This window comes from Salvelinus namaycush, chromosome 26, assembly GCF_016432855.1.
Source record: "Salvelinus namaycush isolate Seneca chromosome 26, SaNama_1.0, whole genome shotgun sequence".
In the NCBI taxonomy this organism is placed as follows: domain Eukaryota; kingdom Metazoa; phylum Chordata; class Actinopteri; order Salmoniformes; family Salmonidae; genus Salvelinus; species Salvelinus namaycush.
The window spans coordinates 22,504,354-22,529,097 of record NC_052332.1 but is presented as its reverse complement, the minus strand read 5'-3'; the positions used below and the strand labels follow the sequence as shown (position 1 = coordinate 22,529,097).

Below are 24,744 nucleotides of genomic sequence, written 5' to 3'. Positions count from 1 at the left end.
ATGTAACAGTATGTACATTATACAAGTGACCAGTGTTCCATAATAAGGAATTTGAAAGGATTTATACTTTTACTTTTGTTACTTAAGTATATTTACAACCAAACACTTTTACACTTGTACTCAAGCAGTAGTTTACTGGGTGACTTTCACTTGAGTCAGATTGTATGAAGGTCAAATCAAATCAAATTGTATTTGTCACATACACATGGTTAGCAGATGTTAATGCGAGTGTAGCGAAATGCTTGTGCTTCTAGTTCCGACAGTGCAGTAATATCTAACAAGTAATATAACAATCCCCAACAACTACCTAATACACACCAATCTAAAGGCGTGAATGAGAATATGTACATGTAAGGTATCTTTCCTTTTACACTTGGGTACTTTTTCCACCACTGGGATCATAGCTTTCAACTGGATTCACCTGGTCAGTCTAACACCTTAGCAACAGCTAACAGTCTATGTCAACAGCTGCCAGTGAGAGAATCAGGTGTTTTATACCTGTTAACAATTATAATTATTTAAGCTTTGTTGCAATGGTGGTAAAATGAATGACATGCTGTGTAATTGGTGCAAAAACGGTTCCTTGGAAAAAGATAGATCTGTGTAGAAAACCTGGCTGCGACCTTCATGTCTACATTATGTAACAGATTGATCGATGCTTCGTGGGCAGATTAGAGTTGACAGAGTGCAGCTGGGGGAAACGGCATGGGTAACAGAGAAAAAGTAGATGTGGTGAAAGGCCAGCTTGACTAATGATACTACAATACTATGTGTCAAATAAATCACAAAGCCTTTTGAAATCGGATCCATGTAGAATTCAATCCACTCAGCATCATTTTCAAGACTCACTGTTACAAACAATACAAACACAGTAAAAATAATTTTGAAGCATAATATACTTAACCAATGCAATTTATTTATGAGAGGTTGCATCTGAGATCAGTTGCTTCAACACTGCTTCCAAATTCACCAACGCTTCCTTACAGATTACTGAGGAAAATAGGCTTGTGCAAGGGATCTTCTCCTGTCAGAGTTTTAAGCTGACACTGTCAGTCCTGCACCCACACACCGCCATTAATAAAACATGTGGCCGCTTCCTCTCATTTCACCCAGATCTTCCAATCCCCCACAGTTTATCATCCAACAGGGATTACACGTGATGGGGACCGAGGTAAAGAATGAAAGGATTAAGAAAGGTGGGGGGGGGGGGGGGGGGCACCACTGACGACTGGCATCTCTGTGTGACAGAACGAGGAGTGCCCCATTGAAACAATATACTTTCCATGGTCAGAATGAGTTGTGTAGAGTGCACGTCCGCATCCAGTTGCATGTGCCTTGCAATAGTACCAGCATATTAATAAAACGTTTTGCACATTGAACCTTGATTACATTTCTCCAGGCCATTATACGGTGCACACCTACAGAACATGTTTTACTGTACTCCAAGTGTGGGTCTAATCGGCGTCCACTTCAAATTCCACATGCCCGTTTCAAGTGTAACACCTTACAACATCCACAACAACTGGTGTTGCCTGGTCACGAACATGTTCCCATGCTAAAGCAACGCAGCTGATCGACAGGCAAGACTTGTGCATAAGTTGGACCCTATTTTTCTAATGGTAAAGAATGAATGATCACCAGAAGCAGTTAAAGAGCTGCCTCAACAGTGCTACAGTTAATAATTCTGCTATAGATTTGCTGGAACAGGAAGGGAAGCTTTGAGAAGGAATTCAACTCAAATGAGATGTATTCATATTGTTGCGGTTCTTATGCAACATTTCAGACCGTGAGATGTGACTGTGTCTTCAACAAGCAAGGTTTGACATGAAATATTCATTGCGCTGGAATTTTACAGGACTAATTTCTCAACCACCACTATTGATTTTGAAATCAATATGTATATAGTGCCTTCAGAAAGTATTCAGACCCCTAGACTTGTCCCACATTTTGGTAGGTTACAGCCTTATTCTAAAATGGATTATTCTGTTATTTTTTTCTCATCAATCTATACACAATATCCCATGACAAAGCAAAAACAGGATTTTTTGTTGTTGTTGCTAATTTATATCAGGCTGTAAATATTTGATCATGTGAAGGGAATTTAATCACAACTCTGCTATTTTTGAATAAACTCCTATTATGGTGTCCTGGTAAGGTCAATAATGTGCTACTGTTTCTGAAAACTGCAAGGGTCCGGTGCATTTCTTGCCTGGCTACCCACACTCCTTGTTCAGGTCAAACACTATACCATGCCCACGGACGTTAGTTTCTTCTCTGCAATGAGTCTGTATCTGAGTACCTCCTTCACCGAATAGGAACACATTTGGGGCCATCTGATTGGTCCAGAAACCTATGGGTTGGGCCAGAGCCATAACACACGTGAGGAAAGCGGTGGTTTGAAAGTTCATCATTGGCTTTCATACTCTGATTGGTTAGAGACAATCCAATTGCTGATTACTTCTTGTACAACGCCTCGTCACCACAAAACTTCAATGATGGCAGTCTCAGACTAAAGTATGTAGCGAACGACAGAACAGCAGAAAAATTTAGTGTGAGTTGTCAGGCTAGTGTTTTTCAGAATAATCCCTCGCAATATTGTAAAGGTACAGTAAAGCATGACTGCCACAAACAGCAAGTTTGAGTTTAATTAGGCTCTTTTCCTGTGATGAAACAGATATCATTTCTTTATGGATACCGTAGACCAAGCTTACATAATAAACATCTTGTGGGCAAAAATAACAGATCTCCCTCCCTCCAAAATTAAAACAGCGTAGATTCTTTATTGTAGTCCAGGCCATCTTGGTCTGTAAAAGCACAGAAACATCAGTGTTAGACACGGCATGGCTGCGCAGGCCTCCATTATTAACTGTAGCAGGTTTGTTCTCAACTTGAAAACACACCATTTAGTTTCCTCCTGGATTAGGGGACCCCACTGGATCATCTGAAAGAAACAACTTATTTTTAGGTCATTTGTGTTTAAAGACAATTTCCTACTTGATAAGCTAATGCCCAAACAATGAAAGTGGGGGGCACCATTAACTGTAACACCAACCAAGGGGTGAGTTAAATCACTGGATGAAATAAGAGAGGGGCTCAGCGGATAGTGGGCTAAGGCTAATATTTTGTAATCACATGTGATGCATTCAGCAGCTGAACTCACAGCAAACCCATGCATATATAAACCTACACATTGAGTACTATATTATCAGACGGGAGTAGACAGAGAGAGAAGGTTGTTTTTACAGTAAAGAGCGTTTCCACTCCGGGCATGAATAACCAGCCTCCGCTAACAGCGCTAAGACCGAGAGCCTCTTAAATAACAATACCGGCCTTCTTCCGGTATCAGTGATGAGCGTGGACACTAATTGTGATTCATTTCATTTACGATGTCTGCCTGCGGCACTCTTATCTCGGCTGAGGTAAATCTATACATCCACACAGAAACACTGACAGCACACAGCTTAAGATATGGAAGGTTATTTCCTCTCTCCTCAGTTAGTGGATTGTGGCTCCATCAGATAACTGGCTGGCTGATGTGATGTTAAAGTCAGGGTCGCATGGCTGATTTCACTGGCGCGCCCTCGCACAGACGGTGATCAAATACAAAATGTCTGCATGTAATTACTGTAAAAGCCCTAGAGGGCACACAGACTGATTCCTGCACCCTTACGGTCCAATCAGACAAGGCAATACAGACTGGGAGTAGGGTCAACTATCTATTTATCACACACACACACACACACACACACACACACACACACACACACACACACACACACACACACACACACACACACACACACACACACACACACACACACACACACACACACACACACACACACACACACACACACACACACACACACACACACATACACACACAGAGAGAGAGAGCAGTATTTCAAAACCTCTGACCACGTGAAGGGAACATTGGCTACATGCACTTGGCATGACATGGTGTTGTTGGGATAGCACTGGGCAGCTGGGAGATGGCACACACACACACCTCATCTAACTACACCTCTAATGCCACTGTATATCAGGCAATAAGAAAGCAATCACAGTTTGAAGTGCGAATTTGCAAACCTCTCACTGATCTTGAATTTGGAGTCTCCGGTGTGCTATCGTTCGCTTGCATCCAGTTACATAATAAAATAAGCTGCCAGCCACAAAGCTAGACCATAGTGATTACTGACTACACTCTCCAAATCAGACTTTAAAACATCTGTTTACCTCTCTCCCTGTCCAATCCCTGTGGTGGGGAGAAAGGGGTATTTATACCAAGGTTATCAAATGCTACCCTCACTGGCACCCATGCCTCTGTTGCTAAACGAGTCACTGGGGCTTTGAAGACAATCAAATCCAATTCTCCTAGGATGAACGAGTTGTAAGTGACAACAGGCGACCAAACCATCAACTTAAAGCCAATAACTTTCCCATAACCTAAAAGTGGCATACATCTGACGAGAAAACAGGACAGGTGCCATACTGTCACACCCTGGCCTTAGTTATCTTTGTTTTCATTTATTATTTTAGTTAGGTCAGGGTGTGACATGGTGAATGTATGTGTTTTTGTAGTGTCTAGGGTGGTTGTAAGGTTAGGGGGTTTATTAGAGTAGTTGGGTTTATGTTTAGTATAGAAGTCTAGCTGTGTCTATGGTTGCCTGAAGGGTTCTCAATCAGAGACAGATGTCATTAATTGTCTCTGATTGGGAGCCATATTTAAGGCAGCCATAGGCACTAGGTTTTTGTGGGTAATTGTCTGTGTCTATGTGTAGTGGTTGTGTCAGCACTATCTGGATTTATAGCTTCACGGTCGTCTGTTTGTTGTTTTGTTTCATTTTTCTTCTTAAAATAAAGAGAAGATGTATTTTTCACACGCTGCGCCTTGGTCCAATCTCTCTCCATTCGACGATCGTGACAGAATTACCCACCAATCCAGGATCAAGCAGCGTGATAAGCGGCAACAGGAGCAGCGCAAGGAGGAATGGCAATGGGAGCGTAATCTGGACTACACAACGTGGGAGGAGATCGACAGGTGGGCGATCGACCCAGGGCGAGTGCCAGAGCCCGCATGGGATTCTCTGGCGCAGTGCGAGGAGGGATACCGGCGAATGGAGGCAGCACGACGACGCGGTAGGAAGCCTGTGAGTCAGCCCAAAAAAATTCTTGGGGGGGAGCTTAGAGGTAGTGGGCCGAGGGCAGGTAGGAGACCTGCGCCCACTTCACAGGCTAACCGTGGAGAGCGGGAGTACGGGCGAACACCGTGTTACGCAGTAGAGCGCACGGTGTCTCCTGTACGTGTTCATAGCCCGGTGCGGGTTATTCCACCTCCCCACACTGGTAGGGCTAGATTGGGCATTGAGCCAGGTGCCATGATGCCGGCTCAACGCGTCTGGTCTCCAGTGCGTCTCCTCGGGCCGGCATACATGGCACCAGCCTTACGCATGGTGTCCCCGGTTCGCCTACATAGCCCGGTGCGGGTTATTCCACCTCCCCGCACTGGTCGGGCGACGGGGAGCATTCAACCAGGTAAGGTTGGGCAGGCTCGGTGTTCAAGGGAACCAGTACGCCTGCACGGTCCGGTATTTCCGGCGCCACCTCCCCGCTCCAGTCCAGTTCCACCAGTGCCTACACCACGTAACAGGCTTCCAGTGTGTCTCCAGAGCCCTGTTCCTCCTCCACGCACTCGTCATATGGTGCGTGTCTCCAGCCCGGTACCACCAATTCCGGCACCACGCACTAAGCCTCCTGTGCGTCTCCAGAGTCCTGTGCATCCTGTTGCTGCTCCCCGCACTAGCCCTGAGATGCGTGTCCCCAGCCCGGTACCACCAGTTCCGGCACCACGCACTAGGCCTAATGTGCGTCCCCAGGGTCCAGTATGCCCTGTTCCTTCTCCCCGCACTAGCCTGAAGGTGCGTGTCCTTAGCCCGGTGCCTCCAGTTCCGGCACCACGCACCAGGCCTACAGTGCGCCTCATCCGGCCAGAGCCATCCGTCTGCCCAGTGCCATCTGAGCCATCCGTCTCCCCAGCGCCATCTGAGCCATCCGTCTCCCCAGCGCCATCTGAGCCATCCGTCTCCCCAGCGCCGTCTGAGCCATCCGTCTCCCCAGCGCCGTCTGAGCCATCCGTCTCCCCAGCGCCGTCTGAGCCATCCGTCTCCCCAGCGCCGTCTGAGCCATCCGTCTCCCCAGCGCCGTCTGAGCCATCCGTCTGCCCCGAGCCATTAGAGCCGCCCGTCTGTCCCGAGCCGTCAGAGCCGTTAGTCAGTCAGGAGCCGCTAGAGCCATTCGTCAGTCAGGATCTGCCAGAGCCGCCAACCAGACAGGATCTGCAAGAGCCGCCAACCAGACAGGATCTGCCAGAGCCGCCAACCAGACAGGATCTGCCAGAGCCGCCAACCAGACAGGATCTGCCAGAGCCGCCAACCAGACAGGATCTGCCAGAGCCGCCAACCAGACAGGATCTGCCAGAGCCGCCAGCCAGCCATGAGCAGCCAGATCCGTCAGCCAGCCATGAGCAGCCAGATCCGTCAGCCAGCCATGAGCAGCCAGATCCGTCAGCCAGCCATGAGCAGCCAGATCCGTCAGCCAGCCATGAGCAGCCAGATCCGTCAGCCAGCCATGAGCAGCCAGATCCGTCAGCCAGCCATGAGCAGCCAGATCCGTCAGCCAGCCATGAGCAGCCAGATCCGTCAGCCAGCCATGAGCAGCCAGATCCGTCAGCCAGCCATGAGCAGCCAGATCCGTCAGCCAGCCATGAGCAGCCAGATCCGTCAGCCAGCCATGAGCAGCCAGATCCGTCAGCCAGCCATGAGCAGCCAGATCCGTCAGCCAGCCATGAGCCGTACAGCCAGGATCCGCCAGAGCCGTCCAGCCAGGATCCGCCAGAGCCGTCATCCAGCCAGGATCCGTTCCTCAGTCCGGAGCTGCCGTCCCTCAGTCCGGAGCTGCCCCTTATCCTGGTGCTGCCCCTTATCCTGGTGCTGCCCCTTATCCTGGTGCTGCCCCTTATCCTGGTGCTGCCCCTTATCCTGGTGCTGCCCCTTAGTCCGGTGCTGCCCCTTAGTCCGGTGCTGCCCCTTAGTCCGGTGCTGCCCCTTAGTCCGGTGCTGCCCCTTAGTCCGGTGCTGCCCCTTAATCCAGTGGGGTTAAGTTGGCGGGTGGTCAGTTGGAGGAGGCTACGAAAGCGGGTAGTGACTATGGTGGGGTGGGGACCACGACCAGTACCAGAGCCGCCACCGTGGACAGACGCCCACCCAGACCCTCCCCTAGACTTTATGCTGGTGCGCCCGGAGTTCGCACCTTAAGGGGGGGCTTATGTCACACCCTGGCCTTAGTTATCTTTGTTTTCATTTATTATTTTAGTTAGGTCAGGGTGTGACATGGTGAATGTATGTGTTTTTGTAGTGTCTAGGGTGGTTGTAAGGTTAGGGGGTTTATTAGAGTAGTTGGGTTTATGTTTAGTATAGAAGTCTAGCTGTGTCTATGGTTGCCTGAAGGGTTCTCAATCAGAGACAGATGTCATTAATTGTCTCTGATTGGGAGCCATATTTAAGGCAGCCATAGGCACTAGGTTTTTGTGGGTAATTGTCTGTGTCTATGTGTAGTGGTTGTGTCAGCACTATCTGGATTTATAGCTTCACGGTCGTCTGTTTGTTGTTTTGTTTCATTTTTCTTCTTAAAATAAAGAGAAGATGTATTTTTCACGCGCTGCGCCTTGGTCCAATCTCTCTCCATTCGACGATCGTGACACATACCTCTAAATGCTAGCTACATACAGTTGAAGTCGGAAGTTTACATACACCTTAACCAAATACATTTAAACACAGTTTTTCACAATTCCTGACATTTAATCCTAGTAAAAAGTCCCTGTTTTAGGTCAGTTAGGATTACCACTTTATTTTAAGAATGTGAAATGTCAGAATAAGAGTAGAGAGAATGATTTATTTCAGCCTTTCTTTCATCACATTCCCAATGGGTCAGAAGTTCAAATACACTCAATTAGTATTTGGTAGCATTGCCTTTAAATTGTTTTACTTGGGTCAAACAGTTCAGGTATCCTTCCACAAATTGGGTGAATTTTGGCCCATTCCTCCTGACAGAGCTGGTGTAACTGAGTCAGGTTTGTAGGCCTCCTTGCTCGCACGTGCTTTTTCAGTTCTGCCCACACATTTTCTATAGGATTGAGGTCAGGGCTTTGTGATGGCCACTCCAATACCTTGATTTTGTTGTCCTTAAGCCATTTTGCCACAACTTTGGAAGTATGCTTGGGGTCATTGTCCATTTGGAAGACCCATTTGCGAACAAGCTTTAACTTCCTGACTGATGTCCTGAGATGTTGCTTTCTTATATCCACCAAATTTTCCTTCCTCATGATGCCATCTGTTTGTGATGTACACCAGTCCCTCCTGCAGCAAATCACCGCCACAACATGATGCTGCCACCCCCGTGCTTCACGGTTGGGATGGTGTTCTTCGGCTTGCAAGCCTCCCCCTTTCTCCTCCAAACATAACGATCTATTCTATTTTCTATTTTTGTTTCATCAGACCAGAGGACATTTCTCCAAAAAGTATGATATTTGTCCCCATGTGCAGTTGCAAACCGTAGTCTGGCTTTTTATGGCGGTTTTGGAGCAGTGGCTTCTTCCTTGCTAAGCGGCCTTTCAGGTTATGTCGATACAGGACTCGTTTTACTGTGGATATAGATACTTTGTACTTGTTTCCTCCAGCATCTTCACAAGGTCCTTTGCTGTTGTTCTTGGATTGATTTGCACTTTTCACACCAAAGTATGTTCATCTCTAGGAGACAGAACACATCTCCTTCCTGAGCGGTATGACGGCTGCGTGGTCCCATGGTGTTTATACTTGCGTACTATTGTTTGTACAGATGAACGTGGTACCTTCAGGCGTTTGGAAATTGCTCCCAAGCATGAACCAGACTTGTGGAGGTCTACAATTGTTTTTCTGAGGTCTTGGCTGATTTCTTTTGATTTTCCCATGATGTCAAGCAAAGATGCACTGAGTTTGAAGGTAGGCCTTGAAATACATCCACAGGCACACCTCCAATTGACTCAAATGATGTCAATTAGCCTATCAGAAGCTTCTAAAGCCATGACAATTTTCTGGAATTTTCCAAGCTGTTTAAAGGCACAGTCAACTTAGTGTATGTAAACATCTGACCCACTGGAATTGTGATACAGTGAATTCATAAGTGAAATAATCTGTCTGTAAACAATTTGTGGAGTGACTGAAAAACAAGTTCTAATGACTCTAACCTAAGTGTATGTAAACTTACGACTTTAACTGTAGGTCTCTGGGTATATCAACATAGGTTGACCCCCCAGAAATCAGCCCCGCATCCAACACTGGGTGGGCTTATTGCATTACACACTCTGCCGGCTTGTAGACAAGCCAGCGAGCAGAAAAGGCTGGACTAATGAAGCAGCGAGAGCGTGAACAATGCCAATCATCCCTCTGTAAAAAGAGGGAGAGAGAAACCGACCGAGTGGTTATTTTTTATCTGAATTCCTCAAAAACAGCTGCTGTCCCCATGGGTGCTTGTATGACTGCTTTACTCTCCCGCTCTCTGTCAGAGGGATGCAACGACAGAGGGAGAGAAAAGGACGAGAGAGAAGGCAGTGCTGCACTCTGGGAGTTGTCATTGTTGAGCACCACAGGACACGGAGTACGTATCAGCGTTGCGCAGCAGCAGCAAATCCACAACACAAAGTAGACTGTTCTTGATCTGAGAGCGGATACTGTGCTGTAAACCTACAATCCAAACAGTGCAGTTTTGGCTCCGTGATAGCCCGTGTAGCAAAATGTATTGTAACGACCCTGGGTTTATTAGCGCAGAAATCGACTCTGCCGCACGAGCATGCTTTTGCGGCACAGTCGATAGCGCGCTGGACTTCGGGCTAGAAGGTCGAGGGTTCGAGACCTGCCCCCTGCTGTTTCATTACAGTATAATTAATTGCCAAGTGAGATATTGAAACGGATCTGATATTCCACATACGTATACCTATGACTGACATTTCACACACACACACACACACACACACACACACACACACACACACACACACACACACACACACACACACACACACACACACACACACACACACACACACACACACACACACTTCCCCTTGGGCAATAACAGCAAAACATACAGTACCAGTCAAAATTTTAGACACACCTACTCATTCAAAGGTTTTTCTTTATCTTTACTATTTGTAGAATAATAGTGAAGATATCAAAACTATGAAATAACAGATATGGAATCATGTAGTAACAATAAGTGGTAAACAAATCAAAATATATTTTAGATTCTTCAAAGTAGCCACCCTTTGCCTTGATGACAGCTTTGCACACTTCACCTGGAATGCTTTTCCAACAGTTTTGAAGGAGTTCCAAATATGCTGAGCACTTGTTGGCTGCTTTTCCTTCACTTTGCGGTCCAACTCATCCCAAACCATCTCAATTGGGTTGAGGTCAGGTGACTGTGGAGGCCAGGTCATCTGATGCAGCACTCCATCATTCTCTTTCTTGGTCAAATAGCCCTTACACAGCCTGGAGGTGTGTCGGGTCATTGTCCAGTTGAAATGCTGTGGTAGCCATGCTGGTTAAGTGTGCCTTTAATTGTAATTAAATCAGACAGTGTCACCAGCAAAGCACCCCCACACCATCACACTTCCTCTTCCATGCTTCACGGTGGGAACCACACATGCGGAGATAATCCGTTCACCTACTCTGCGTCTCACAAAGACACGGCGGTTGAAACCAAAATTCTCGGTCTAATGTCCATTGGTTGTGTTTCTTGGCCAAAGCAAGTCTCTTCTTCTTATTGGTGTCCTTTAGTAGTGGTTTCTTTGCAGCAATTCGACCATGAAGGCCTGATTCACGCAGTCTCCTCTGAACAGTTGAAGTTGAGATGTGTCTGTTACTTGAACTCTGTGAAGCATTTATTTGGGCTGCAATTTCTGAGGCTGGTAACTCTAATGAACTCATCTTCTGCAGCAGCGGTAACTCTGGGTCTTCCTTTCCTGTCGCGGGCCTCATGAGAGCCAGTTTCATCATAGCGCTTGATGGTTTTTGCGACTGCACTTGAACAAACTTTCAAAGTTCTTTAAATGTTTGACTGACCTTCATGTCTTAAAGTAATGATGGACTGTCACTTCCCTTTGATTATTTGATCTGTTCTTGCCATAATATGGACTTGGTCTTTTACCAAATAGGACTATCTTCTGTATACCACCCCTACCTTGTCATAACATAACTGATTGGCTCAAACACACTAAGGAAAGAAAATACACAAATGAACTTTTAACAAGGCACACCTGTTAATTGAAATACATTCCAGGTGACTACCTCATGAAGCTGGTTGAGAGACTGTCAAGAGTGTGCAAAGCTGTCATCAAGGCAAATGGTGGCTACTTCGAAGAATCTCAAATATATTTGTTTAACACTTTTTTGGTTAATTTATGTTTCCATGTATTATTTCATAGTTTTGATGTCTTCACCATTATTCTACAATGTAGAAAATAGTAAAAAATAAAGAAAAACCCTGGAATGAGTACGTGTCTCCAAACTTGACTGGTACTGTACATTAGTATGAAAGATAAGCGGTAGAAAACATCCAGAAGTCCAATACAAATGTAACTCCCTCTCTCTAGTCTTGCCTACCTCTGATACCACTGACTGTTATCCATCTCTAATATTATCTGCCCTGACCACAGTGTGTGTGACCAATCATATCCTAGCAAACAGGGGAGGATAAATTCAACTGTTACAGTGGGAAGCTAGGACTCTAGGTCACATGTTGTGACTGCAACATTCCCCAATCACTTGAGTGTCCGGGCTTGCAACATTCCCCCCATTGCCAGGCCCGCCAGAGTTAAGGGGACAGAGCGACGGTGACATTCTCAATTGCGGTGGCCATGGATGGCATTCTGGTGACAGCCACAAAGACCAGATACCACTACAAAACACTAGCACCCCTCTTTTCACTATACACTCATTCCTGCAATGTCTTAGGCTTACATCCAAATGTCTAATACTTAATAAGGGCCAGTGAATTCCTCCACATTCTCCACCCGCCTGTAGCTCCCTTACCTTACTTATGCTGCATTCAATTATTTCATTTTTCGCCAGCTAATGCCAGAGACAACCCTCTTCAGCAGCTCCTCTCTGATTCTAATACTCTTAATCCAAGGTTGATGAATGAATTACATCAATTAAATACATCAACTTACATGATACTGCCACAAATTTGCAACAAATTCCCCCCACGGATACAATAGTCAGTAAAGTATTTAGTCCTAGTCCTTTAGTAATCTAATTGTTAAACTGCAAGCTAATCATATATGAAATCTTCTGTTTAATAAGCAGACAGACAGACTCCCGAGTGGCGCAGCGGTCTAAGGCACTGCATCGCAGTGCTAGAGGCATCACTACAGACCCTGGTTCGATTCCGGGCTGTATCACAACAGGCCATGATCGGGAGTCCCATAGGGCAGGGCACAATTGGCCCAGTGTCGTCTGGGTTAGGGGAGGATGTGGCCGGGGTAGGCCGTCATTGTAAATAAGAATTTGTTCTTAACGGACTTGCCTAGTTAAATAAAAAATAAATAAAACAGACACAAAAGCAATAGGAAAATAGCCAGAGGCTGTCATCATTAAAACAACAAAAGGCGATCAATTAGTGCTCATCTTCAGTGCATTGTCAAAAAATGAGAGACTACATTAGATACAGATTTGAGAATTGCCAAGTTTATTTCCCATTTTCCATGTATAAAATATACATATTTATAGGAATGGGGGTACCAGCAGTAGGCATTATAAAAAGCAAAATATTTTCTCATATTGCAGTTCATTGTACGCAATCAAGAGTTGATACTTCTATCAACGACTTGACTAAGTCTTGTCTGGAGTCAGTAAATGATGAATTATTGTTGCGGAGGATGGTATTTTCTACTCCATTTAGTGAGACAAGACACGTTTTGAGAAACATTAAGAACTTGATTCTTATCAGAACTACTAAAGCTTGGAATATAAGATATCTTAAAACTTCAATTGAAAGTTTTAAACTTTCCCAGATTCAAAATATGTGAGAACGAGGCTCAATTATGAACTGCAGAACTATTTTATAGAGGAAAACAAAGTTCATATGGATGAACAAATCTATTATAGCGTTACAACCAACTGTTTTGATTTAAAAAACACACACAAAATGTAAATTCACTCATCCAAATACACATTCCACATGGTAGTCACCACTGATGTACTTGACGTGAGACTATTACGATGGTCTATAAGGTCAGTCTACATACTTTACAACTAGTTTGGACTGTCTCACCTCAACCCCCCTTCCTTCCACCCCCAACCTGCGCACCCTTCCTCCCCCTTCTCCCTTTAGGTGTCGTATACTCAAAGAGCTTGATTGCAGAGAGCAGTGTTGCTGGTCACACACACCAGAGGTGCACTCGCCTGGGGGCGGGGGGGAGGGGGGTCAACAAAAACTAGCTTCTCCAACCCGGACCGGCTCCAAACGTTTGAGAAGATGATCTGAAGAAAAAAACAAACAATGAAGACAGAAACAAAACAAAAAAAACAAAATTCTGCTTGGAAGGTTAGCTACCTTATTATGTGATGGTTTGGACTTTTCCCCCTAGGCCCTGCTTTGCCCTGACTGATGATTATGAGGAATACTACTGCTGTCTGACAGTACTGTGAGGGATGTACGTACTGTATACACAGGGACATACAACATATATGAGGAGGGAGCCCTGGAGGGCACAAGATACACATATCAACACATAGCACACTAAAAAGGGAAGATGAAGGCATAAATGGATGGGTGGAACAGAGAAGGAGAGAGAGGGTTGAGATAGGCGGGCGGGGGGAGAACTGAGGGAGGTGGAGAGAAGAAAGTAGGAATGGGACTAGAAGGAGGAGAGGAAGAGTGATGAGAGGGACTTGAGATCTGTCCAGGTAGTTAGAGTCATACTAGGACGCAGCTACATGAAGAGTGGCATCAGTTTCTATGGGACGGAGGAGGGAATGAAATGAACTTCACTTAAGAACTACATATAGCTGCCGTTATGTATTGTAATTTCTGTCTACATGAAAACACTTTGCCTCATGAAAATGTATTCAGAATGATATCAAGTCTTGAAAAAAATAAAAACGCAATGCTTGCTTGTGTCAAAGAGTATTAATATAAACCATGTTTCTTTAAGCATACATTCTAGTTGCATCAAATGAAACTAAAACATACAGAGGACCATCTGAGAGCATTTGGCAGTATTTTGCTCTCATCAACAAATATAAAATGGGTACGATGAGGGGATGAGGAAGAACAGAGGAGAGCGAAGGAGAATTAGGAAGAAGGGGGGATGAGGGAGGGAGCAAGGTCAGAAATGGGGGGTTAAAGGAGGGACGAGGAAGAGAAAGCAAGCAATAGAAGACAAGAACAGGGAGAAGAGGAGGGGAGAGGGTGAAGCGGAACAGAGGGAGACAGAGGAGCTTATCTAACAGCGTGTGAATGACTCTGAGCTGGGCCGTGTCGCCACACTCTCCTGAGCACTTCAGGTCGCATTCCACTGCAATGCACCCTGGGGGATACACAGGAGCCATGTGACACAGCAGCACAATGAGAGGAGGCACGGGAGAGTGGGAGGAGGAAAAGGAGGGCAGAGACAAAAGGAGGGAGAGAGGGAGGGAGGAGGCAGGATGGGAGAGAGAGAGGGAGGGAGGAGGCAGGAGGGGAGAGAGAGAGAGGGAGGAGGCAGAGGGAGGGAGGAGCCAAGAGGGGAGAGAGGGAGGGAGGAGGCAGGAAGGGAGAGAGAGAGAGGGAGGGAGGAGGCAGGATGGGAGAGAGAGAGAGAGGGAGGAGGCAGGAGGGGGGGGAGAGAGGGAGGGAGGAGGGGAGAGAGGGAGGGCAGAGATAAAGAAAGGAGGGAGGAGGCAGGAGATAAAGGAGGGAGGGAGGGAGAGAGAGAGGGATGAGGCAGGAGATAAAGAAAGGAGGGAGAAAGGGAAGAGGTAGGGGGAAAAGGAGAGCGGTAGATGGGGTAGGGGAAAAGGAGAGCAAAGAGGGGGAAGCGGCTCGAGTAGGCGAGTGTCTGGGGTGAGGCCTCGAGGGTGATGAGATCAGTGGTGTTAGAAATGAGAATGGTGAGGGTTGAATAAGGTACAGGAGGGACAAAGGGGGGAAGGAGGGATGATATATTAGGGCAGCTTGTTATGAATTCGTGCTGTCCATCAGATTCTTATAAGTGGGCTGTGGTCACACTTTTCCTTCACACGCTACTGCCAGAGACACAAGCGAGTGCGTGTAGGGAGGGTTCAAACACTCAACATACAAATGTATACACTCAAGCAAAGACAAAGACACTCATGAACACAACAAATGTGAACAGACACCAAAACACCCATCCACACACACACAAAGATGAGTGATACTTACTGATTTGATCCAAAACCGCCAGCAGACCCAAAGCCTGCAACAAAATAGACACAAAAAAACAAAACACACTTAATCTAGATCAAACTCTTTTTGCCCCAGGAGCACTGAAAATTGGTTAGATTTCCATGTCGTCAAAATGTGCAAAAACTGTTTGGTGTTTTCAGTGCTCTCTGACTGTCTAGCTTTCATTTCAGTGATTATTAGCCAGCTGGACACAGTCAAGAAACTGTATGAATGTAGGTTCAGTATTATTTCTACAGTTTAAATTTTGTTTTAGTCATTTTAAATTATATTGAGTTGCCTGCCCCCCCAGATGTTTGACACCCTTGATCTAGGTAGAATTATCAGTAGAGACTATTTAAAATGACTCTGTAAAATGTTGACTGAATAACACAGAGAGAAACCCCGGGTGAGTTACTACTACTTCCACCTTATTACCTCAGTTCCAGAGCCCGTCAACCACTTGGGTGCCAACAAAAACCATAATAATGTGATTGCTTATCTAGTTCCTCTAGACCTAACATGATTTGAAATAGGCCCTAATCTATGGATTTCACATGAATGGGAATACAGATATGCATCTGTTGGTCACAGATACAGTACCAGTCAAAAGTTTAGACACACCTACTCATTCAAAGATTTATATTTTTTATATTTTCCACATTGTAGAATAATAGTGAAGACATCAAAACTATGAAATAACACATATGGAATCATGTACTCACCAAAAAACTAATCAAAATATATTTGAGATTTTTCAAAGCAGCCACGCTTTGCCTTGATGACAGCATTGCACACTCTTGGCATTCACTCAACCAGCTTCATGAGGTAGTCACCTACAATGCATTTAAATTAACAGGTGTACCTTGAATGCGTTTGAGACAATCAGTTGTGTTGTGACAAGGTAGGGGTGGTATACAGAAGATAGCACTATTTGGTAAAAGACCAAGTCCATATTATGGCAACAACAGCTCAAATAAGCAAAGAGAAACGACCGTTCATCATTACTTTAAGACATGAAGGTCAGTCAATAGGGAACATTTCAAGAACTTTGAAAGTTTCTTCAAGTGCGGTCACAAAAACCATCAGGCGCTATGATGAAACTGCCTCTCATGAGGACCGCCACAGGAAAGGAAGACCCAGAGTTACCTCTGCTGCAGAAGATGAGTTCATTAGAGTTACCAGCCTCAGAAATTGCAGCCCAAATAAATGCTTCACAGTAACAAACACATCTCAAAATCAACTGTTCAGAAGAGACTGTGTGAATCAGGCCTTCATGGTCAAATTGCTGCAAAGATACCACTACCCAAGGACACCAATAAGAAGAAGAGACTTGCTTGGGCCAAGAAACACGAGGAATGGACATTAGACCGGTGGAAATCTGTCCTTTGGTCTGATGAGTCCAACTTTGAGATTTTTGGTTCCAACCGCCGTGTCTTTAAGAGACACAGAGTAGGTGAACGGATGATCGCCGCATGTGTAGTTCCCACGTGAAGCATGGAGGAGGAAGTGTGATGGTGCTTTGCTGGTGACACCGTCTGTGATTGATTTAGAATTCAAACAGTACACTTAACCAGCATGGCTACCACAGTGTTCTGCAGCAATACACCATCCCATCGGGTTTGCGCTGAGTGGGACTATCATTTGTTTTTCAACAGGACAATGACCCAAAACACACCTCCAGGCTGTGTAAGGGCTATTTGATCAAGAAGGAGAGTGATGGTAGTGCCGCATCAGATGACCTGGCCTCCACAATCACCTGACTTCAACCCAATTGAGATGGTTTGGGATGAGTTGGACCGCAGAGTGAAGGAAAAGCAGCCAACAAGTGCTCAGCATATGTGGGAACTCCTTTAAGACTGGTTGAGAGAATACCAAGAGTGTTCAAAGCAATCATCAAGGCAAAGGGTGGCTACTTTGAAGACTCTAAAATCTCAAATATATTTTGATTTAACACATTTTTGGGGGTTACTACATGATTCCATATGTATTATTTCATAGTTTTGAGGTCTTCACTATTTTTCTACAATGTAGAAAATAGTAAAAATAAAGAAAAACCCTTGAACGAGTAGGCGTCCAAACTTTTGACTGGTACTCTACATTACAAAAAAATGGGCCTCATAACAGGCCTCAGGATCTCATCGCGGTATCTCTGCATTTAAATTGCAACCGATAAAATTCAATTGTGTTCGTTGTCCGTAGATTATGCCTGCCCATACCATAACTTCACCATGGGGCATTCTGTTCACAACATTGACATCAGCAAACCGCTCACCCACACAAAACCATACACGTGGTCCGCGGTTGTGAGGCCGGTTGGACGTACTGCCAAATTCTCTAAAACAACATTGGAGGCGGCTTATGGTAGAGAATTCTCTGGCAACAGTTCTGGTGGACATTCCTGCAGTCAGCATTCCAATTGCACGCTCCCTCAAAACGTGAGACATCTGTGACATTGTGTGACAAAACTGCACATTTTAGAGTGGCCTTTTATTGCCCCTGCACTTGTGTAATGATCATGCTGTTTAATCATCTTCTTGAACATTTCTGGGATCTTTTATTTCAGGCTCATGAAACACGGGAACAACATTTTACATGTTGCGTTTATATTTTTGTTCGGTTTAAGATGCTGAAAGAGTTCTTCCCACCCTCCTCTTCCCATCTTGAGAAAACTGTGCCATATACAAACAAAAAAGATAACTTGCATGGCGGCATGTGACCGCAGTAGGAATGTGGGTTAATAGGAAGCCACTTGTGGGATTCCACCATCCCCACGGCTAGCCTAGCCTAGAATTAACCTAGCGATGCATCTTGTGGCCCTGTTGTACTGCACAGCAGACAGAGTGCTGGGGATAGCATTAGCCACTAGGCTAAATGACTGCTATTTAAACAGTCACTAATGGGCTTAGTTAACCAGGGGCGGCAGGTAGCCTAGTGGTTAGAGCATTGGGCCAGTAACCGAAAGGTTGCTGTATCGAATTCCCGAGCTGACAAGGTAAAAATCGAATTCCCCGGTAGGCCGTCATTGTAAATAAGAATGTGTTTTTATTGAATTGCCTAGTTAAATAAAGGTTACATAAAAAAAACTGTGGCTTTACTACAGGGGAATAGGGGAAGGGACTCACTAGCAAAGCTTCAAACGAGGACCTTGTTAATTTGTTCCTTATTAGCGTGGCTGGGGGAGTGGGGAGGAGACTGCAGGGGCAGAAATGACTAAGCCGGGGGTTGGACTCCTTTCATACAGTTTAGTCACAAGAATAGGGAGGGGAGGGAAGGGAAATAGTCAATTAAGGCTTGGGGTGCATCTGGATAATCTAGAGCAGCATTCCTATGCAATAATCTGAAAGAACTGAACGGGTGAGATATTACTACTCACCTCCTCCTCCCTGCTGTCCGAACCCAGAGAAGCCGCTGGGCTGAGGAGCTCCGAACCCTGACCCCTGCTGCTGCTGGGCCAGGTTACCAAATGATGGGGCACTCTGGTTGGCTAGAGCACCAAACGACAGTGTGTTTTGTTGAGTGGAAGCAAAGCTGTGAAGGAAGAGAAATGCACATAAAAGATTAAAAACATTAAAAGACTGAATATTCAATATTACAGTCTAACAATAGCCTAATCAACATTTCATGAGGATGTGTTGAATAACCATTGGTACAATTGATTTCTTACGTTATTGACGCACTGGTCCGTTTACATCCACTTTATAATACTCTATATCTACGTCAGTCCTGAGACCATACAGTCAGAGGAAGAATTACTATACTCTGTGCTCCTTAACTTCTTATGGCTGCAGGGGCAGTATTGAGTAGCTTGGATGAAAGGTGCACAGAGGTGCCCAGAGTAAACAGCCTGCTCCTCAGTCATAGTTGCTAATATATGCATATTATTATTATTATTGGATAGAACACACTCTGAAGTTTCTAAAACTGCTTGAATTATGTCTGTGAGTATAACAGAACTCATATGGCAGGCAAAAACCTGAGAAAAAATCCAAACAGGAAGTGGGAATTCTGAGGCTGGTCGATTTTCAACCAAGATCCTATTGAAATCACAGCGAGATATGGATGAGTTACGGCTTCCACTAGATGTCAACAGTCTGTAGAACCTTGTCTGATGCCTCTACTGTGAAGGGGGGCCGAATGAGAGGGGAATTAGTCAGGTCTGCCATGACTTGACCATGCTTTGATCATACGCGTTCACATGAGAGGGAGCTCTGTTCCATCGCTCATCTGAAGTCAATGTAATTCTCCGGTTGGAACGTTATTCAAGATTTATGTTAAAAACATTCTAAAGATTGATTCAATACATCGTTTGACATGTTTCTACTGACTATTACGGAACTTTTGGACATTTCGTCAGCTTTTAGTGAACGCGCTTCCAGACGTTGGATTTGTTTACCAAACACGCAAACAAAAATAGCTATTTGGACATAAATGATGGACATTACCGAACAAAATAAACATTTCTTGTGGAAGTGGGAGTCCTGGGAGTGCATTCCGACGAAGATCAGCAAAGGTAAGTGAAGATTTATAATGCTTTTTATGAGTTTTGTTGACTGCACAATTTGGCGGGTAACTGTATGGGCTTGCTTTTGTCGCTGTTTTCAGATGATTGAATATTGTGTTTTGCCGTAAAGCTTTTTGAAATCTGACACAGCGGTTGCATTAAGAACAAGTGTATCTTTAATTCTATGTAAAACATGTATCTTTCATCAAAGTTTATGATGAGTATTTATGTTATTTGACATGGCTCTCTGCAATTTCTCTGGATATTCTGGAGGCATTTCTGAACATGGCGCCAATGTAAACTGAGGTTTTTGGATATAAATATGAACTTAATCGAACAAGACATATATGTATTGTGTAACATGAAGTCCTATGAGTGTCATCTGATGAAGATCATCAAAGGTTAGTGATTAATTTTATCTCTATTTGTGCTTTTTGTGACTCCTCTCTTTGGCTGGAAAAATGGCTGAATTTTTCTGTGAGTTGGTGGTGACCTAACATAATCGTTTGTGGTGCTTTTGCTGAAAAGCCTATTTGAAATCGGACACTTTGGTGGGATTAACAACAAGATTACATTTAAAATGGTATAAAATACATGTATGTTTGAGGAATTTTAATTATGAGATTTCTGTTGTTTGAATTTGGCGCCCTGCACTTTCACTGGCTGTTGTCATATCATCCCGTTAACGGGATTGCAGCCATAAGAAGTTAACTCCCTCTCCCTCCAGTCTGTAGACTGTTTAGTACAGCTAGTCTAGCACAATACCCCAGTCCCTCTACTCTGTTCCCATTACCATTCTAACCCAGAGAGGAGAGGTAACCTAAAATATGCAGAGGAACAGCCTTGCCTGGAATAATATCAGAGCCCATTACATCAAAGCATATTGCAATAAGCCTTGATTTAAATTACAACGGAATAAGTCGCTAATGCTCCCACGGCTCTTCACCCTACTGATCTGGGATCTGTGTGTGGAAGCTGCGACACAGTCAGGGAGCAGAGTTTGTTTGATGTTTTATTGAGTTTAAATGTGTAGTAGAACAGTGTGAGGGGAAGCTACTTCTAACAGAGGCTTCAGGTGCCCTGAGCGAGACAGACAAGACCAGTGCCAGTCACACAACCGAACCAGGATTATTTGACTAGAGTCATCAAACATTAGCAGAGAGATGAGGGGATGAGGACGAGTGAAGGAGAGATACTATACTATGTGCATGTGTAATACGTGTGTTGCAGTGGTCAGAGAGGAGACAGAGAGGGGAAGCGGAAAAATAAGAATAAAGACATGAAAGAAGAGAGTGAGAAGAGAGGGACAGCGAGAGAGGGGTACAGAATAGTCCGGGACATCCAGCCAGCTCAGTTGCTCTGCTGGTTTTAATCTTGGAGGCAGCATGGGTAGACCCCTGGACAGAAATAAAGGCTGACCTCTGACCCTAATACAGGAGCCAATCTCTTTCTGGTCAGCCCGCCCACCTCCACCGCCCTTGGGTCAATCGCCTCATCCTCACCACTTTAAAAAGATAGGGAGGGTGACATTTACTGGTTGTAGGGAGTCATGAAATACTGTATCATCGAAACCATCTTTCAATAAATATTTGCAGGGGTTTGGAAAACAACAAAACTAGGACAGGCATTCGTAAACAACTTTATCAATATTTCTCCTTGTAAACAAGACGACGGGGTGATAACAAGTGAGATAAAGACTGGGGAAAAAATTACCTCACGAGTCCTGACATAATAACACATTTAAAAAAAAATCTAATAAGTATGACTGAATGGAGGAAGGGAATGAATGAAAACACCAAGCCACTGGGCCTGCTGCCATCTGACAGCCCAATAGGATGAAACCCTGACAACTTAAATAGAGAAAGGAGTGAGAGAATGGGAGAAGAATAAGAAAAAGAGAGAGATGAGTTCACGCACGGCAAGGCTAGCTCCCATCTCCCTGCAACCAACAGGACCCGAGGCAGAGGGTGTAAAGCGTGTGTCTGTGTGTAGAGGGCGTGGTAGAGAATTGAGGGGTGGGGGTTTAGTTGGCAATTCCCTCTAGAAGACCTGTGCCTAATACAACAACCCCAGGGAGGAGAGAGAGAGGGAGGCTAGAGAGAAGGGGGGAACTAGCCCATCTTAATCTGCTGGCGGTATGACCTCAGAGTGGGATTATCTGGAATAATCTAGCTCTGCCTGCCTACGTGGTTTGGGGCTTGGCAGAGGTGCCCAACGCCTCAGCAGGCCTGCACGTGCCAGGGGGGCTGCTCCAGGGGGAGAGGGGGGCTGCTCCAGGGGGAGAGGGAGCTGAGCGGGAGGGGATGGAGGAATAATCCCATTTTCTCCCATAATTGTACAATGAGGGTTGAGGTTAAATTCAGAACAAAGGTTGACTCTGCAGGAGGTCTGATTTCCATCCCTCTGATGTATAGTGATAAACAAATACCAGAAATACTTAAATACTTGACGTAAGTAAATCTTCAATACTAAACTATTGTGGACTTTCCTAAATTAAAATGTCAAGCTCATTAACGTGTGCCAGTGTAGCCGAGCGGGGTTTAGGGTATTATGCCCAAGTTGAGAAAGGAGGTTGGGGATTCGAACTAGCAACCTTTCGGGTACTGCCCCAACGCTCTAACCCCTAGGCTACCTGCCGCCCCAGGCTACCTGCCGCCCCTAGGCTACCTGCCGCCCCTAGGCTACCTGCCGCCCCTAGGCTACCTGCCGCCCCTATACATAATATACATAATATACATAACAAAACCAAGACAATAACCAATATACAGCAATAAATGCATAAAAACCTTGCAAGACATTCTACAGCCTTTATGGTCAGTATAATCAAGAATATTGAGATCTTCTACACTGTCATTTTAGAACAATACAAAACATCTCACTCTCCATATCCAATAAATGTCTAAGAGGGGTGTCTCTCTTACCCGAATCCTCCCACGTTGGCGGCTGCCGTGCCCTCTCCAAACACCTTGCTGGCTGAGGAGCCCATGGGACTGCTGAAGGATGGGGCCGAGCCAAACGCTGCTGTCCCCCCAAACGCTGGGGAGCCCCCGAAAGCAGGGGGGCTACCGAACACAGGGGCGCTCCCAAAACCACCTGAAGGGGTACAGATAGAGGGGTGTGAGGAAGAGTAAGTTGGCTGACTTTGCTTTGATAACAATACGTGAGAGGGATGGTTACATGAATAAAGCTGACACGTATATGAGCAATATTCTTGAATTCGTTGAGATGGGCGGGCAGGACAGAATGTCTCAGGGGACACTTACCACAGTCTAATACTAACCATACATAAGTAAATACTTAAAAAATATAAGCAAACACAGGCAATGTTTATATTCTTCCTCAACTTTGATGGATGTGTATGTCACACCTGCTGTTGCCCTGAAACTAACAGCCCCAACATGATAAATAAAGTTTTTATTGTATTGTGGTCTGCTCTACAACACCTCCATTTCTGTTCAGGGACAACAGATTTCTCTCTGCACGCACACGCACACACACAGCATTGGGGCGATGAGGGCTTGATGGGAATCAATTTCCAACCACACACTCTCTGGGATGAAAAGAGAGTCATAAAGAGAGGGGATCACTGAAATGACAGCCTAGCTACGAGCACGGCCCAGTGAATAATTGATTGGGCTAATGTAATGGGATTACATTCCTTGGACCCTGGCCAGTGATAGTAGCCAAAAAACCCAGGTTCCGTATTAATAAAGCGCCTCAGAGTACGAGGGCTAATCTATGATCAGGTAATGAATAAGAGGGATGACCTGATCCTTGATCAGCACTCCTATTCTTAGATGCTTTGTGAATATGACCAGAAGAGTTTAGGGGTAGATGCTACTGCTATATAGCTAGCTGAGTAAAATGCCAAGACAAAACTGCGGTGGTGCTAACTTTTGGGGAACGCTATGACTCTAATTGCTAAGATATGCTATATTTTTTGCTAAATTGAGGAAATATAACGGCGTTGACTAAATTGATTGATGCTTTGACTTCTTTAGCCAAGTCGACGCCAAGACTGTTCATTAGCTCGGAAAGATGCTACATTGTGGAAGATAGCCTAACCGTGATCTACTAGTGCTGTACTGGCAGAGAGAGAGAGATAATGTGACTCTAGCTGTAACTCAGATGATAAAGGAGTACAGAGTGAGTCTCTCCTTGGGGAGCAAGCACTGGCGGCAGCTGAGGTTGCAGGGAGTGGATCTGCTGCTGCCACAGGGCCAAAGAGGAAGTGATGCGTGTGTGGAGTGTTCATCCATAACCACCTGCCCTTCTCTCTGACCCTCACACGTCACTGAGCCGCCCGCCGCATCAATAGCCCGAGGCGGACAGGACAACATCAGAGACGGAGCCAAGAATGTAAATGGCTGTTACTATTACAGTCAAAGAGACTGGAGGGGATAGTGATGGGGAATGCGTTCACAGAGGGTAGAAGGTATTGTAAAGAGACCGCTGCGCCACTCGGGAGGCCCAAGGCACTGCATCATAGTGCTAGAGGCGTAACTACAGACCCGGGTTTGATCCCAGACTGTGTCGCAGCCGGCCGCGACCGAGACCCATGAGGCGGTGCACAATTGGCCCAGCACCATCCGGGTCAGGGGAGGGTTTGGCCGGCCGGCCGGGATGTCCTTGTCCCATCGTGCTCTAGCAACTCCTGGTGGCTGACCGGGCGCATGCACGCTGACTTCGGTTAAGCGGGCAGTGTGTCAAGAAGCAGTGCGGCTAACAACAGAAGGGTTATTTGTAACATTGTTGGATAACAC

The 24,744-nt window shown here is 45.4% G+C and overlaps 1 protein-coding gene across 1 annotated transcript in view; it reads right to left on the bottom strand.

Annotated features, from left to right (window-relative positions):
* Positions 1-12,757: 12,757 nt before the first annotated feature.
* The window catches only part of LOC120020999 (nuclear pore complex protein Nup214-like), a 63,067-nt gene continuing 51,080 nt past the window's right edge, over positions 12,758-24,744 (bottom strand). Inside the window, exons 33-36 of the mRNA XM_038964663.1 lie at positions 22,903-23,074; positions 18,854-19,008; positions 15,478-15,511; positions 12,758-13,574 (exon numbers count right to left, since the gene is read on the bottom strand). Of these exons, the coding sequence (XP_038820591.1) occupies positions 13,529-13,574; positions 15,478-15,511; positions 18,854-19,008; positions 22,903-23,074 (407 nt within the window). The 3' untranslated portion in view covers positions 12,758-13,528. The remainder of the gene's footprint in view (positions 13,575-15,477; positions 15,512-18,853; positions 19,009-22,902; positions 23,075-24,744) is intronic.